Source organism: Psammomys obesus, unplaced genomic scaffold, assembly GCF_907164565.1.
Source record: "Psammomys obesus unplaced genomic scaffold, mPsaObe1.curated_primary_1811, whole genome shotgun sequence".
In the NCBI taxonomy this organism is placed as follows: domain Eukaryota; kingdom Metazoa; phylum Chordata; class Mammalia; order Rodentia; family Muridae; genus Psammomys; species Psammomys obesus.
In genome coordinates, this window is record NW_026590486.1 from 2,411,086 (window position 1) to 2,425,229 (window position 14,144).

General features: G+C 43.6%; 1 protein-coding gene across 1 annotated transcript in view; it reads right to left on the reverse strand.

The window, feature by feature from the left end:
- Gabrg3 (gamma-aminobutyric acid type A receptor subunit gamma3) overlaps positions 1-9,120 on the reverse strand; it is a 598,293-nt gene extending 589,173 nt beyond the window's left edge. Inside the window, exons 1-2 of the mRNA XM_055607525.1 lie at positions 8,908-9,120; positions 3,634-3,782 (exon numbers count right to left, since the gene is read on the reverse strand). Coding sequence (XP_055463500.1) covers positions 3,634-3,782; positions 8,908-8,960 — 202 coding nt within the window. The 5' untranslated portion in view covers positions 8,961-9,120. The remainder of the gene's footprint in view (positions 1-3,633; positions 3,783-8,907) is intronic.
- Between the last annotated feature and the right edge of the window lie 5,024 nt (positions 9,121-14,144).

Genomic DNA, 14,144 nt, shown 5'->3' on the forward strand with positions numbered 1-14,144 from the left:
GTGTGTGTATATGTGTGCATGTGTGTCTGAGTGTGTGTCGTGTGTGTGAGAGTGTCTGTGAATGGTGTGATGTGTGAGTGTGTGTGGTATGTGTGTTTGTGTGTGTGTAAGAATGTGTGTATGAATGTGTATAAGAGAGAGTGTGTGAGTGTGTTTGTTTTAATACGTTGCCTCACACTCTCTGTGAATAACACAGTGATACCTGACCTTCAGGAGGGCCACAGAGGTCTGGATTGAAAGCTAAGCGTGCAGACCTCCTACCTCAAAAATCTTCTCAACCCAGAGAATACAGTGCCATGATGGAGGATAGCAGCTAGATAGAACTGTTCCAGAAGAGCAAGTTTGTCTTGTCCTGACCAACACTGAGAAAGGCGGTAAAATCTTAAAGTTATCTTTTTCCATAGGAACCCATATTGTGACATGTTTGTCACACTACTGACTTTTCAAAGGGTGAAAATGGGAAGAGTGGGTGAAAACTGAATGAACAAAATGTGTACCATGGTAAGTCAGACCTAATTCTTTACGATGAAGAATTTTTTTGTTTGTTTGAGAATTTCATGCATGCATTTATGTTTGTATCCAATCCATTCCCTTCTCTTTTCCAATTCCTATCCCTTAATCACTTTCTACTTCATGTGCTCTACTTTAAGCGACTCATTGTACTCATATTTCTGGAATGTGCATTGGGACAAGGCACGTGGAGTGTGAATAGCCTCTGAGGGACCACAGTCCCAGAGAACACTGACTCTCCTTTCCTAGTATCAATGAGTAATTCCAGCAGCTCCTCAGTAAGGAGTGAAAGCTAATGTACCCCTCCTCTCATCCACGCTAGGATTTTAGCTGGCTTGACCGTGTGCAGGGCTTCTGCATACAGTCACGGCCGCTGTGAGTTCATGCATGCGCTGACCTTATCATATCAATAGTCATCCACTACCTCTGGCTCATGCAGTCTTTCCATCCCCTCTTCTGTGATGCTCCCCGAGCCTTGGGGGTGGCTGTGACAATAATGTTCCATTTAGAGCTGAGCACTCTATATTCTCCTACTCTGTGTACACTGACCAGTTGTGCCTCTGTTTTAATTGCTATCTACTACAAAAAGAAACTTCTCTAACGAGATGACAGACTACTCTGAGTATGAAAATGAGTACTTTCAGGGAAGTTCATTGCTATAGTGGCTTAGCAGAATAATAGTATTACATTCTCCCCTAAGGTCTATGACCTACATGGTTACAGGTTCTCTCCTAGGGTCTTAGTTACTCTTCTATTGCTATGATAAAACACCATGACCAAGGCAACATATAAAATATTCATTTGGCTTATGGTTTCAGAGCGCTAGAGTGCATGATGACAAAGGAACAACTGAGATCTTATATCTTGATTCACAACCACAAAGCATAGAGAGCTAAAGCAAATACAGCATGAGTCTTAAATTTCAAGGCTGCTCCAAGTGACATTCTATCTCCAGCAAGGCTCCACCTCCTAAACCTCCTCCAACAAGCACCACCTAGAGACCAAGTATTCAAACATATGAGCCTATAGGGTCCATTCTCATTCAAACCCACCCGATGACATAGCCAATCACGGGTTTCAGGCCCAGTTAATGGTACCAGGCATGAACTCCAAATTGTTTTAAATTTAAAGTTTGTAAAACTCCAACTTGGTTTTTTTTCCAATCCGAAAGTTGTTGGTCACTATCTAATATCTTTTCCACTAGCACACACATGGTCATATCTTGCTAGTCCAGTCACTGCTGTAGGCCCCAGGCTTGATATACATATTCATTACTTTTCTTCTTTGGCAACATACATAGGAAACTCCATCTCTACGAAATCTAGCCAGTAGGGATGAAGCTTCTAGCTGTGGACCAGCTTGATTTTCCCATGCTCTCAGAAATATGTGTAGTCTGCACCAATAGTCTTACCAACACATTCTGAAGGGAAACCAATAGCAATGCCAGTATCTTACAATGCTTGGTGGAAGTTCTAGGGAGCCCTACTGATAAACAAGCAGAAAAGAGATGACGGTGACTGGCAAGAGGCTTGGTATTTGATAGGCTGTGGTGTCCAGGAGAGGCAAAATCCCCATTAGAGGGTAAAGCCATTCACTCTCCATCTATTTTAGGGAGTTTCTTCAGTAGTAAGTTTCTATATGGCATTTTCAAATGTCTTCAGTGTTACTGATCCTTCCCATGTTCCCTCCTGCTAGTCTATCCTCTGATCTTCCACATCATTTAATACTTCCAAGTTCATTATTCTCTTGCCCCCTTTATACCTAACCTAGTACCTTCCCTTTAAAATGCCCCTTCAGCACCACTGGGGTTGCTTATTAGTTTCCTGAATTCTGTATGTCCAATCTGACACACTGATCTAAAGATTCACAGCTATCATCCACATATGAATGAGAATGAAGTGCTTGTCTCCCTGAATCTGGATTACTTAGGATACACATTTCTAGCTCATTTTTTTTATCTGAAATTTTCATAATTTCATTTTTCACACATGAATAATATTAAATGTGACATATTTCATTATTCATCGGTTGCTATACATCTAGGCAGGTTTTATTCCTTGGCTATTGTAAATAGAGGATCAATAAATATGGATAAGCAGGCATCTGTATAGAGTCCTTTGTGTATAAACCCAAAAGTGGTACAGCTGGATCATGTGGTAGATCTATTTTTCCATCTTTTTGAGAAACCTCCATGCTGATTCCCACAGCGATTAAACCAGTCAGTACTCACACTAACAGGAAGTAAGTGCTTCTGTTTCCTATATTCAGGGCAGCATTTGTTATCATTTTGTTTTTTGTTTTTGTTTTTTTAGTCTCTAGGTATTCTAACTTCAACACACTGAAGAAATATTTTTAAAGCTGGATGGAAGTTGGAGAGTAGTGTTATTTCTCATTGTTACCTACAAAATTAAGTGAGAGAAGGGTCTTTGACATGACCTGTCCAGGATCACACCTATAAATGGATACACACCTTTAAATTCTCCTTCATTAATCACAAAGACTTTGTAATCCTATGCCAGTTAGATCAAAGGTAATTATAGATCCTGCTACAGATAAACTGTGGTCCTGGACTTAGAAAACTGGAGCAATTTTGGGCGAAGGTCACGTGACAGGTGACAAGCTGCTGAGCACCATATCAAACAGAGTCTTGTGAAAGAGTTCTGAGAAACCCCATAAAGGGAGAGCCAATAAATCAGATCCCATCAATATTAAACTGTTCCCTATGAAAGATTCTGTGGCGAGAGTGAAGACAAGCTACAGATCCGGCAGACAGTGAAGAACGAGTAAGGAGCTCTCAACCTCAGCAGTAAAGAGGTGAACTAAAGCTTAACAATCCAGCTTGTAAAACAGGAAATAGCATGGACAGCCATTTTCATGAAGAGAGGATGCTGCAAGTATAGTACACTAACTGAGAAACTGTAATTAAAACCCCAAGGATATGACAGGGAATACAGAACCACATTTGGCAATCACTTTGCTGTCAGTCACTTAAAACTGTGGCAAATACAGGAGACCTTACTGCACTATCTTAGCAACTCTGAATTTGCAATTATTTAACATAAAAATTTTAAATGCATATATTTTTAAAGCATCTTTTATATTGGAATAACAAATAGTACTCACTTCCAATGTCCGGTCTCAGCTTTTTGTCATATTCTCTCAGCAGTTTATTGAGAATCAGTGTCACATCAGTATCTTGTGATTTGGGTGCCAAGACCCATTTCTGGTTTGATGGGGACTCTTCATTCTCATCCTCTTCCACCCTCCTGGACCTGCAGTTAAAACATAATGTGGCATATAAGTTGCAACAGCTCCAGAGAATTATTTAAATTTGCTTATTCTGTGTTCTAGTAAAATGAATAGGAAGTCTTCAGTATCCTTTGCCTAGTCATACATGCTACCTGTAAAACTAAAAGAAGAAAAGTGAAAATTAGGAAACATTCCATGGGAAGAATGCAATTGCTGTAAGCAAAACAGCACTGGCTAAGTTAAAGTAGAGACAGGGCAATGGGTAAAAAAAAATAGCCAAATTGACCAGCAGAAAATAAGTAACTTTTACCAACCTGTCAAAGTCAGACACCCTTCAGAGTACATTGTAGTGTTTGCTTCTAAGTCCCGGCAGCAAGACTGGGGGAAGAGGAAGTAGCTTTTACAGAATGAGCTCATTGAAAATAGCCCATTCTGATTGTGCCTTCCACATGGCCTGGACTTTGGGGGATAAATGTGTGGACATTATGAGGTGGCCTGCTTTGCTTGTACTCAGCATGAGGGACAGGCAGGAGATGTGCTAGTTGATGACAACAGAATGTCCTCGGGCAATTACACACCTTGATCACCAAAACTGGTTCATTTCTTTCTCAGCAGGCTTTAAGGATCAAATATTTTCTAGTACATCTTCAACACTCAGAGCTTTTAATTCCAGTGAGGGCCTAGACATCTTTGACCTCTGTCCTGCTCTGGTAAATAGCACAGGCCCCTCTGAAGAGTGGTCCATGCTTTCAGGACCTCTAATGAGGAGAAACCTCAAGACAACATCCAGTTATATCAGTGAGTGAGGCTTGAGAAGAAAAGAGTCTTCTTTCTACCTTGAAGCAATATTTCCATACAGGTAGGATGCTACTGAACCTTAGAAGAGCTTAAGAAACAGAACTCCTGTCTCATTTTGTCTCTGTGTGTGCCTTGATGTTACTTTTCTAAAAAGAGGGAGGGAGGAAATATACTGAGAGGGATTTGTCCTGACTGGACCAAAGCTCATTTCTGTTCTGATTTCTGGACAGGAGTCAAATGTCGGCTCCACACCAAGTTGCTTTGTCCTCAGGCATGTCAGTTTCTTGAAGTTATCAGGGAATCAGTGAAAAGTATAATCATTTTAAAATTCAGTCCTTCATCTTCACTCAAATCTTCAGAGCCATATGTAAATGTATATGTACACGTCCACTCTTACTGGCCATCAGTCTTTTGTAAGTGTCAACAAGCTATGACTAACAAGAGCAGTGGTTCAGCAGTCTAAACCCAAATTCACGCACTGGTTTCTCTTCTTTATTGAAGACTGGTCCCAGGACTCCCAGAACACACTAAACTCTGAAGATGGTGAAGTCTACACACAAATGATGCTCTATTTACACATAACATTCACAAATGCTTCTAATCATTCCCATGTGACTAGTTATGCAAATGGTTATTATAAAGTATCCATTAGGAATGAGGGCAAGAAAAAGCCTGTACATGTGTTCAGTACTATTTTTTTCAAACAACAGCCGCTTTTTTTCTTTTTTATTATTATTTATTACAATTTATTTAATTTGTATCCCAGCTGTGATGCCCTCCCTCATCTCCTCCCAATCCCACCCTTCCTCCCATTTCTCCCCCTATGCCTCTCCCTTAGTCCACTGATAGGGGAGGTCCTCCTCCCCTTCTATCTGACCGTAGCCTATCAGGTCTCCCAGAACTGGTTGCATTTCTTCCTCTGTGGCCTGGCAAGACCTCCCAGGGGGAGATGATCAGAGAGCCTGCCACTGAGTTCATGCCAGAGACAACCCCTGCTCCCCTTATTAGGGACCTCACTTGGAGATTGAGTCTATGGGCTACATCTGAGCAGGGGTTTTAGGTCCTCTCCAGGCATGGCCTTGGGCAGAATACATGGAATTTTATGAAAGAAGAGGGAGATAACCCAACCAAGACAGCTGCTTTGAACTGCAAATGTGGAAGGAGTGAACATGAAAGGACAGCTATCCAGTTATGTGAAAGATGTTGATAACGAGTCTTGTAGAATAGTTTTTGCAATTAACCTTTTCCTAAACTTACCTTAAGCTTAATTCTATTTCATGAATACCTACTATCTAAATAAGCCACCCACAGACTCCAAAACACTTTCGGATTTTACCTAAGCTGAATGTTCCCCACCAACAGGAATTTATGATATTTGGTACATCCTCTACCCAATAAGGGTAATGCGCTCCACTACCTGTAAAACCACATTTGCACAAAAGATGTTATAGAATGTAAATGTTCACATATTTCATATTTCATGTAATTAGAAGCTCTATCAGGAATGTTAATTGTATCACCTTCAAAAAGCAAAACATAACAAGAATGAGTAGCGTGAGTCACCTGGACGGCTGATAGCCACACAGTGCCTTTAGGACCTAACAAATTATCCAAGAACAAAGATACTTGGGGACTGTGGAAATGGGTAGGTAGATCCTTCCAGAGAAATCAGGCCTGCGCAGTCTGTCCCGTGCTGCATGCCTTTTCTGTCCTCCCTTTCTCTTCTTCCTCTGGTCCCTTCTCCTGCCCTCTACTCCATCACTGCAGAAGCAGTGGGTCTGCAGCCGCATGGTCTTCGCTGCCCCCAGTCACCTGGGCAGAGGCAGCATACCTGCTCCTCTGTTAACTCTACTCCTCACAGTCCCAGAAAAGCTAGCTGCTTCAAGGGCAGATATTTAAAGGAGTCTCATTCTCCCTCTAGTGGTGAGAGGCATTGCCTGAAATTGCATAAGCTTCCTGAGAGGCTGGAGCAGGTGGAGTGCTGAGGATAAGGGCAGGGAAAGCAGGCATGTTCTCTCCTTCTCCTCTGTGGAACCTCAGCTCTGTAGCTGGTACAGGGTACCTCAGTGGCCCTGGCTCCTCAGCTGCCAGGACTGTGCCTCTCTCAGTCCAGAATATAAACCCTTACCCTAAACTGTGCCCTGAGAAAAGCCGATTTCACCTCAGGGGACCCACAAGCAGGTGGATAAATTGGAATTTCCCTTCTCTTCAACATTCTATGTGGGTTATATATAACATCCTGAGCACTCCGTTGCTTGTACTGCTGGATCCCAAACAGCATTGCTGCAATTAGCTTTTCCTTCAAAGTAAAGCAAATACATGCTCAGTCCACAGACCTTAGCTTCATTCCTTATACCTTCTCTCCATCAGAATGGCAGATACTATCCAAAGGAGTTTTCAATATTAGAAAGTACTCCTGAACCCTGAAAATCAGTAAGCATCTTCAAAGAATCGAAAAGAGGCACAGCATTTCCCTGTACAATAAGCTCAGCCATGAGTGTCAGGGGTGGGGGAGGCACCCCGGTGACAGGCACCCTCATTGCAGAGCCACAGGGTATCCATCCTGTCAGAACCTATCTGGAAAGCATCCATGCCAGCAAGGCATCGTGAATGCTGAACAGAATATTCTCACAACTAACAATAGATTGAAAGGTGGATGGACAATTCAATTATCTTACCTTTGTAAAAAACATTAAAAAACCAAACACCTATTCAAAAGTGAGACATATAGCAATAAAATAAGTACAAAATGTGTTTTTTTTAAAACTGATATGCAATCATAATTACCAAGACTAGAAACTCAGATAGAGAACCTATTAACATTAGTACATGTACCTTGGGTGGAAAGAAAAGATCAGGAATCTCAAGAGCTTTTGTTTGCTTGGGAATCTGCAGAAACCAGACTGCTCCGTCTTCCCCAAGAGCACATAGAATGATGAGGGAAGCTGGCAACTTTCCTTCTAGAACTCTAACTATCTATAAATCAAAACAACTGATTGAACCCTGAACTGCAAGTCAGGTTTTTGAGTTGGTGGCTATAGCAAGGGACATGCTGATGTGACTGCAGCCTTATTGATTTTCTGGTGCTTGTTTCTGGTGGTGTCTGCTTCTAAACCAAGACCCCTCCAGGCACAATCCCCTTCAAAACACACTTTTCCATTGTACTTCCTAACTCCCTCCCTGAGCAAGAAGAAACTTTGGTGGCGATGTCTCAAGATCCTCTGCTTCCTGAGTGAGTGTTCAAGTCCCCAATGTCAATTCAGCAAGGACAAGCCCTGAGGAATAGAGGCAGGGCTTTCTTCCTTAGGGTAAGGACCTTGGTTAGCTGGAGTAAGAATTTTGGAAGCTCTCTCTTAGTTTTGGGGAGTTATTAGGGTGACTTCCTAGTTCTGATATTTCACAAATATGAATGAAATTGAAAGCCTGTGACAGCTATGGACTTGTGAACCCAGGGATAGCTGCTTTCTAATTTGTTTTCTGATCCAGGTAATTGAGAAATGTCAAAACAAGTGTGTTCTGGGAATGCGATGTCCTCCAATTCCTAGCATGAGAATAGGGTAAACAGTGAGGGATTTTCAAAGCTCAGGGTAGTCTGCAAGCTCTAACCAGAGCACCAGTCTGGGAGATGGAATTAAACCATGTCAGCATCTCTAGTTGTGTTTATGGCAACAGGCTTTAACCCTTCTAGTACCGCAGTCCTTCTCATGAGCCCTTGTACGTCTTTGGAGTGCTTCTGAGTTTCTGTTAGCTGACTGGTGTTGGTTTCGGGTATTCACAGTGAGGTAATTTCTTACAGCTTAAAGAAGAAGCTTCCATGTGAACCCCAACATGACTCTTTTATGTAGACAGGTGGTATAGGACCTAGAGGAGAAGCAGGGCTCTTCCTGACCACTGGCCCCAGCCCCCTCCACTTGCCTCCCGCCAATTACCTCTTCTGTAATCTATATAGGATGGTTGAGAAAACAGAATTCCTGGATCCGGAGGTTTCTTTTCAGTGATGGAATGCATAGAATGTTAATTCAAGTGTGTCAGAAAACCCTTGGATAACTGATGAGAAGAAAGATGAGGCCACTGTTTGTCTCATTACTTTGATTTCCCAATTCCCTTAAGACCACTAAATCCTAAAATTACCGAACAGTCCCCACACACACCCTGTTGGATAGGGCTGCTGTGGACCTGGAGAGGGGTCTGGTCCTAAGGGAGACCTACAGGTGAGGTGCAGGAACCGTCCCTCTCTTGCAGCCCAGTTGAGGGCGCGCACCAGGGACCGGCGGCCGGCGGCCGGCAGACGGCGCCCCCCGCCACCCTCTCGCCCCCGCTGGCCTCGGGAAACGCCTGGGAGCCACTTACCGAGCGTGCAAGCCCGAGAATAGGCAGAGGAGAAGCAGCAGCTTCGCAGCCATGGCGCTCCGAGCTCGGGTCCGAGGCCTCTGCTAAGCTGGACTTTCCGTGAACGCGGGCCTGATCTCCACCGGCTCCGGTGCCTAGGCTGCCACGGGCTGCAGCGCCTCGGGTTCGGCGGGCGGGGACGGACAGGTGTCTGCTCCCAGCGGCGCGCCTCCGACGGTCCGGCTCCGCCGGGCGCCAGAGAGATGCGAGGCGTCCACGCCGGGGAGCTCTCGGTGCGAGGGGATGGGGAAGTGGGGGGGCTGCAGGTGGCCCGACGCCCTCCTCCTGCAGCCCGAGGCCGGCCAGCCGCCCACTGCCCGGGACCCGCTCAGGGCTCTCTTGGGGCCGCTGCGCTCCAACGAGGGGCGGGAGGTCGAGGCTGCTTCGGAGGTGCCCACCAGCCGCGGTGGGGAGGAGTTTCCCCAATTAACACTTGGCAACGCCAAGCGAAGGCAGCGAGGTTTGAATGGACTTGGAGTTGGAGGTCGGGAAGGGGGCGGGGCTGGGGGTTGGGAAGGAGAGCTTGGGGATCCCGCAGGGAGGCGCAGAAAGGGCCTGGGGACTAGCCCGTGTCATAGATGGAGTCATGTGCACTGATAGTTTTACTGCAGCGAACCCACCCTGGATGTCCCCCGTGCCGTGTTCTTTTTCTTAGGGAAGCCATTGCAAGTAGATGGTTTGCCAAAAGGCGATCTTCTCCAGGGTGGTGTCCGCTTACCTGAACTCCCCCTGGTGCTTGTAACTGTGGCTTGCTGGGGAAGTCCCAGCAATGTGCCCTTTTCTCGGAAAAGAGAGACTAAAACATATCAGTAATTAGTAGAAGTGAAATGGTTAAGTCCAAGGAGAAGGCTCCAGAGCCAGAAAGCAAGGGACCCTCTGTTGGGTAGAACTGATGTTATTTTCATGTTCCAAATTGAAATTTGCCTGTTTTTATTTGTATGATCATTTAGAAAGCTCATCTTCAACACAAATGAGAATTTTACTTTCTTAATTTAAAAAAAAAAATACTGTTTCAACTACTGTTCACAGAAACATGACAGTTTTGTTATGACTGGCTGCTGTAAGGTACTGTCCTTGCAGCCAGCCTGCCAACATCATTCTAAGTAGCTACGCCTGCTTTCAGGAATCCATCAAGACTGGGCCTGTCTGCGCATCTCTGGCTTTCCTTCAGAGAAGAGTTTCTCATTGGGCCCTCACCTGAGTCCTAGCCACTTCTCCCAGCCATTTGTATGACAATTCTCCATAGTCTGTCCACAGTCTGGGTCTTGGGAAAGGAAGTGCTAGAACATATAGAAAACTAGGGGAAGCAAGTGAGGAAGTCATTAACCATGTTAAATGAAGATTTTGCTCTTCTGTTGCTTCACGTTGACCCAAGATCCTAAGGAACCTCCTCCCCATCTTCTGCAGGGACAGCCAATGAACTGCACTGTGTAGAGGTGAGCTTTGCTTTACTGTTAGGACCTAGTAGGAGTGTCAAGATTTTTCCTATCTCCAAGAAAATAAATTTTAGAAACTTTGATAGTTGTGGGGTTTTTTTGTTTTGTTTTGTTTATAAAATACAGAGAGAAGCAGGTTGAAGTTCTTGAGAATTCTCTCCCCTGTCTCTGGACTGCAGACTGTTCTTGGTAACAGTATTGCTCTTAACTGAGGACTGTGTAGCCTTGGTTAATAAAAGGCCATTGCCTTCTTCCTACCTCACCCAGCTCACCCCAACCAGGACCTTTTCTATCATCCTTCTTTGCTTGCAGTTATGTAAGTAAAAATGCTTGTGTTCTGTGGAGATTCCTAATAGCCAACACCTCCCTCCTTCTTCAAGATTCTACCAAATTCTTTTATCCATCTCTAATATCTGTACTTTACAAGGGAACACTTCAAAAACCAGTCAAAAGATGTTGCAGAATTATGTTGAGTCTCTATACAAATGCAGTCATGTCTCAAATTTCCACTCTGAAGTCTGGTTCCAGGATCCCTGGGAATGTTAACTCTTTCATAGAAAATGGATTAAGATTTTCATAAACCTCCTGTATGGTTTAAGCCATCTCTAGATTACTTGTAATGCCTACTATGTATAAATGCCTTGTAAACAGTTGTTATAATTGTTTATGGAATAAAAGAAATGCCTCTTGTACAGACACATATTTTTTTAAGACAATATTTTTCATTCAAGTTGGTTTTTATTCAAGGAGGGCTACCTGCATGTCGTCACAACATAGGTTCTAAAAATATTCTGCATGAAAACTGAAAGCAAACGTAGCAGTCCTTTTATGCTTCCATTTTTGACATAGTCACAGGAACATAGGTGAAAATAATGTCAGGCATGGTTACATGGGAGACAGGAGACAGTGTGACTGAGTCATTCAAATTCCCACAGCACAGTTTCACTGCACAACTAGAGAAAAACCCCAAAAGGTTAAATACTGTCCTCAAGGCTCGGTTCCTGGCAGTCACCCTTAGTCACTGTGTCTCTTTGAACATGAAGGTGGGCAGACATCATTGCAAAGCTGTATTCTCACCGCTTATTTTTATTTTATATTTTTGGATATAAGTTGTTTACGATCTATTTTACAGTACAGACAGACTGGCATTTGGATGGCTTTGTAAAATGTCAGCATGATGAGAAGTGTCCTGGGATTACATGTCTGTATTTATCGCAACCTGTCAGTGGAAGGCATGTGTACCTTTGCACAGCCCCATGCTGGTGGAGCTTATTCTTTTCTTTCCTACATAGTTTTGAAGTCTTATTATTATGAATGAGTGTGACCTGACCTCTTTTAAAGTTTGGAATGGTTTTCTCCACTTATTAGACACAATGGACCTGCTTGACGGAGTTGAATATTTTACTTTAGACAGCCTCGTAGTACAGCCTTGGGAAAATAGTTTATGCTAAATGAGTCAGGAGGGATGAGATATTCAAAGCAAGCTTTCTGAACATAAGTATGAAAGCAAAATGCAAGGTCAAGAATCTTCAAAGCCCCAGCTGTTACCCTTTGATTTTCCTCCTTTGCCTAAGTTGAGCAAGCTGGGGCACTTTGCCGAGCATGCATACTGCACTGTGTACCCTCTGTGCTGGCCAGCCTTTCCATCTTCAGCGCATGAGAGGCTTAACAGCTCCATTTGGGTGGGCAAAATTCTCTTTCCCTTCCTCAGCAAGAAAATAAACAGTAAAAGGAAAAGAAAATTCTGAAAAAAGGCCGTGCTTCATCCCAAGGCATAGGGATTGAGAGACCAGCTGCATAAGCAAATTGACCGTGCACATGTTCAGGCTTTTACATTGTTTGGGGGAAGACCTGGCTGTTTCTGGTGCGGCTTGCAGGGCTAGTGACAACCCCTCTAGGCAGGAGGTGGGAACGTCGGAGAGGCGGAGAGCTGGCTGCCTTAACTTGGAGTTCCTCTCGTGGCTTCTCGGAGAAATACCTCTCAGGGTTCCCCGCAGCCCCACTTCACCTCCTACCAGTGCCAGGAGGCAAAGCCAGCCTGATATTCTGGGTATCTAGACCACACCACCAGCTCATCTCTGTGGCTTTGTGGCTTTCACAGGTTTAGTTTTAAACAAAATCTCTCTTGTTCCACAAATTGTACTTTTAAATTGCATTGTGATGCTTCACACTTTATGAACAAATGTTCAACTCAGTCAAAAAATTATTCATGAGGATAAGATTCACATGAGATAATGCACTAATCCTTACAGCATACTTTGGTGGCCTTTGTAACACACATTTACACCGTAAGTATAAAAGTGCCACCTGCCCAGTGCCTGAGATTCAGTTCATCACAAGGGACTGTCTGGCCTGCTTTTTCACCTGACATTCAACAACCAGGAAACATGTTCTAAATGACCTCTCATTTAGTACATGGTGAGTATGCCCATGTTGCTGCAGGTTCAACAGTCAGTCATGATCTTTATCCCTAAAAACAGTATTATTTGGCTATGAGAGTACTCTATCCTTTACTTACAAGGATGAAGGACACTCTTGTGCCTGTCCTCTGATGCTCATTTCTCTTGGTTATTTGACTCAGATAGATAGACTCTCCTGGCCAAAAAAAAGAAGGCATTTGTTTATTGGTAATAATTTTAAAATTTCACAAGAAATGCATAAAGCATTTCGTTTGACCACCACTCATGTCAGCTTTTAAGAAATGTGACCTTGCTATTCTTATTTTTATAATTTTAACTTTTATTGAAGATGACTGGCCTAACCTGACACTCACCCTAAGGGAGACAGCCAACCCCTGACACTATTAATGATACACTGCTATGCCTGCAGATGGGAGTCTAGCACAGCTGTCCTCTGAGTGGCTCCGCCCAGCAGCTGATGGAAACAGATGCACAGACTAACAAACAAACACTGGGTGGAGTGATCTTGTGGAAGAGTTGGGGTAAAGATAGAAGGACCCAGAGGGGGCTCCACAAAAAAGACCAACAAAAACAACTAACCAGGACCAAGGGGGCCTGTGGAGATTGAAGGGCCAACCAAGGACCATGCATGGACTGGACCTACGACCCCTACACAGCTGTATGCATGGGCAGCTCAGTCCTCATTTAGAATTCCTAGTAAGGGGACCAGAAGCTGTCTCTGACATGGACTCTGTTGCCTGCTTTTTGATCACTTTCCCCTGGTAGAGCTACCTTGCCAGGCCTCAGGGGAAAAGGATATGTTCAGTCCTGATTCGACTTGATATGCTGGGCTGGGTGACAGACAGGGCCTCACCTTCTCTGAGGAGTAGGGAAGGCAGATAGGGAAAACAGGGAAGGAAGGTGAACTGGGAGGAAAAGAGGGAGGGTGCCATGACTGGGATGCCAAGTGAATAAATAAAAATTAAAATACAAAATAAAAACAACAGCAAAGAAAATAGATTTTATACTATATATTCTGATCATAGTTCTCCTCTTCTAACTCATCCCCCAGATACTTCCTGCTCTCCCAAAGACCCAAATCCACAGCCTTTATTCTTTCTCTCATTGGAATACAAACAGGCATCTAAAAAACAACGAAATAAATAAAAAACAAACTAAAATGGGGTCAAACAACAACAACAAAAAAAAAAAAAAACAGGAAAAAATAGCCAAGAAAAAGCACAAGGAACACATGGAGACACAGAGGCACACAATTTCTTCAAACACACAAAAAAACTATAAAAATACAAAATCAGATGAATGGATTAAAGAAAAAAATGTGGTACACGATTAAACATTAGGC